Source organism: Belonocnema kinseyi, chromosome 8 (assembly GCF_010883055.1).
Source record: "Belonocnema kinseyi isolate 2016_QV_RU_SX_M_011 chromosome 8, B_treatae_v1, whole genome shotgun sequence".
Classification (NCBI taxonomy): domain Eukaryota; kingdom Metazoa; phylum Arthropoda; class Insecta; order Hymenoptera; family Cynipidae; genus Belonocnema; species Belonocnema kinseyi.
The window spans coordinates 122224075-122227210 of NC_046664.1; the positions used below are offsets into that span (position 1 = coordinate 122224075).

General features: G+C 32.5%; 1 protein-coding gene across 1 annotated transcript; it reads left to right on the forward strand.

Moving 5' to 3' along the window:
• Positions 1-609: 609 nt before the first annotated feature.
• LOC117178680 lies at positions 610-1125 on the forward strand. Its single transcript, XM_033370106.1, has one exon. It carries the CDS (start codon positions 610-612, stop codon positions 1123-1125), a length of 516 nt encoding a protein of 171 aa, XP_033225997.1.
• Positions 1126-3136: the final 2011 nt, after the last annotated feature.

Consider the following 3136-nt stretch of genomic DNA (forward strand, 5'->3'; position numbering starts at 1 on the left):
AGGTAATTCTGTCCTTCATTGTCTACTAATTTTTCATATAATATGAATAATCCGGCTGATAAAAATTTGTCTGTTTCTAAGGAAAGTCTTTCAGGTTCAAACGAAGGCGAACGTGCTAAAAATATCTTAAATAGTTCAAAAAGTGTTCAGATGACATGGTTCGGTGAATTTCAGTCGTGGAGAGAGTGGGTAGTTACATTAGTTACATTAGCCGATGAAACAAAGTTTCAATGTAAAATTTACAATAAAACATTGTTATGTGGAAAACCGGAAATTCAAAAGCATGAAGCGAGTTTAGCTTATCAAAAGAAGTTAGAGTTTTCAAAAAAATTACAAAGTTTTGGACTGGTGAGTGAAAATTCTTCTCATGTAACTGCCAATTCTTTCAATGTTGATTCTCTTGCAGCAAGTTCTTTTAATACAGACTTCTCAGAATCTACAAGTCCGCAGTTTGGTACTTTCAAACAAAAGGTTCAAGAAGCAGAGATTAGGATCACTACGTTTTTCATAGAACATAAACTTCTATTTAGGATTTCCTCGAAATTAATAGGATATTTTCAGGACATGAAACCTTCGGTTTAAAAAATTTTTAAATTGGGCCACAGTAAAATGGTGTCAGTTACGAATAACGTGGTTTGTGATGCTGAAACTTATCGCATATCCAATATTTTGCGCAAGCAATCATTTTCGGATTACAAACACGAAACGAGCGATAGGACTCTTGAAATGTGGCTGTCGTTAATGGTTCGATATGTAGAATCGACGACACTTTCTGTCAGGGTAGAATTAATTCAGCTCGTAAATTTAGATGCTTTGGATTGTTCTTCTCAAATTTTTGCATCATTTGAAAGAGTATTGTCGGAAAAGAAGATCCCTTTAAATAATATAAGAGCTTTAGCGTGCGATAATGCACAAGTAATGGTTGGTAATAAATGTTCTTTCAAAACCAAATTAAAGGAGAAAAGTCCCCTTTTAATTACTTTACAGTATGTCTCGCATTCATCGGCGATTGCAGCAAAATATTCCTGTGCCACAGTACCAGATGTAGATGATGTGATTAAAGAATTGCAAAAATTCCTGAATGCTAGCTCCAAAAGAACTGCTATTTTTCAAATGATTATTTAGGAATTAGTTCATGAGTTTTGAAAAATTCCTAGTCATTCCGAAACTCGCTGGCTTATCCGCTTACGATGTATTATCCTTATAATAATTAATTTAGATGGCAATCTTCAGTTTCTTATGGTGCTCGTATCTAAGAAGGTAGAGAAGCCAAAGATTTGCTAGAAAAGATGCAGAATGCTTTGACATTCGCTTATTTTCTGTTCTTGAAATTTACTTTGGATAAGTTCAACGCATATAATGCGAAATTTTAAAATCGCGAAACATTGGTACAAGAATTGCAACCATACACAGTTAATTTTCTTGTATCGATTCTTAGCAAGGATTTGAAGGAGGATCTACTTCGGCTTAATTTGTTCTTTTGAATAATAATTTCAAATAATTAACATTGTAAACTTGCAGATTCTAGTAATCAAAAAGCACTTGAAGTTATTGATGTTGGTAAGAAAACACGCGAATACTTACAACAACTTACAGATAACAAGTTGCAAAGAGAATAGGTCAAAAAATTTCTTTGTAATTGCTTGGAATTTTATGTAAAAGCAAGCAAAGAAATTCGTGATCGGCTTCCTATCGGTGACATCCTTTTATCTTGCGTTGCTGTGTTTCGGCATCAAGTAGCTTTGTATGCTCATCGAAGCAAAACTTTTCCTAGGGTCTGGAAAGTTGTTCAAGATTTGGGTTTGTTTGACAAAATAGGAGTGCAAGAAGAGTGGGATTCATTACTTGAAATTAGTCAGGAATTAAAAGGGAAATAGTCGAAGGTATCTTTTTACCAAATGTGGTCTACTATCGGTCTATTTTCGATGATTTTAGGAGAAAAGCTTTTTCCAAATTTGACCTCAGTGATGAATATTGTTCGATGTTTTCCTCATTCAAATGCTGAGGCAGAGCGATGTTTTTCCGTGCTTATGGACGCAAAAACCACAAAAAGAAATCAAATAGGGAACCAGGCGGTAAATTCTACTTGCATTACTCAATTAGCATTAAAGGCCAGAAATAAAACAGCGAGATCAATGACCATCACTCCTAAGCACTTGCAATTGATGACTGAAAATATTTATAATTTGGTAGCAAATGACAGGGAAGCTGGGTCGACGCTCTTTCCGAACAAAGAAGGGCATTAATTCTTCTGCATGAAGCATTACATTAGTCTATTTTAAGCCTATTCCTTACTCACAAAATAATAAGAACTAATTTATATATTACCAAAATTACGTTATTTATTCTTTTCTTCGCCTGCTAAACCTGCATGGAAAATTAATTTTAACTATCATTTTGTGAGTATTATATTTATTATTATTAAAAATTATTTTTTATATAATGTTTAATGCAATATTTATAAAAATGTTATTACATATTTATTATTCATTTATTTATATTTTATTATATATTGTAATGTAACGCTTTAAACATACGTGAGAGGCAAGGGAACTCACTATAATCAAACTCCCAAAATATCCAGAATTAACCCAAAATTCTTTATTCTTGATTTCTTGATTTTAAAAAGAAAAAAATTCGTTTGAACTTATATTGGTAATTGATAGGGGCTTCTCAAGTCAATACTAAATATTTCACCGTTTTTGGAATGTTTGGAACTGAAAAAAAACCTTAGGGTACATTTTTAAGGTACTAATTTTGTAAAATTTCAAAACCAACTTCTACTGGAACTTTTTCGTTATCTCAAAAAACTAGAGCCATACAAACCTACCTTATTAGTGAATTTTATTTTCAGCACCATATCGCATTTTCCGTGAGAGTTGGTTGATCAGTAGAAATGCCAGTAAGGTTTCACGTCTCGTGACGTACATTTATTTTAATATGTTTATATATTTGTATATTTGCATGATTATAATAATAAACTCTTAATAAATATAGAGCAAAAATTGTGTCAACAAGTTCTAAGCTGACGAGAATAGATATAGTCATAACATTGTAAGTAGCAGCATATAGAAAATAGATTTACTCAGCACGTTGGAGACTGGAGAACGCAGCTATAGATATATTGAACACGTTG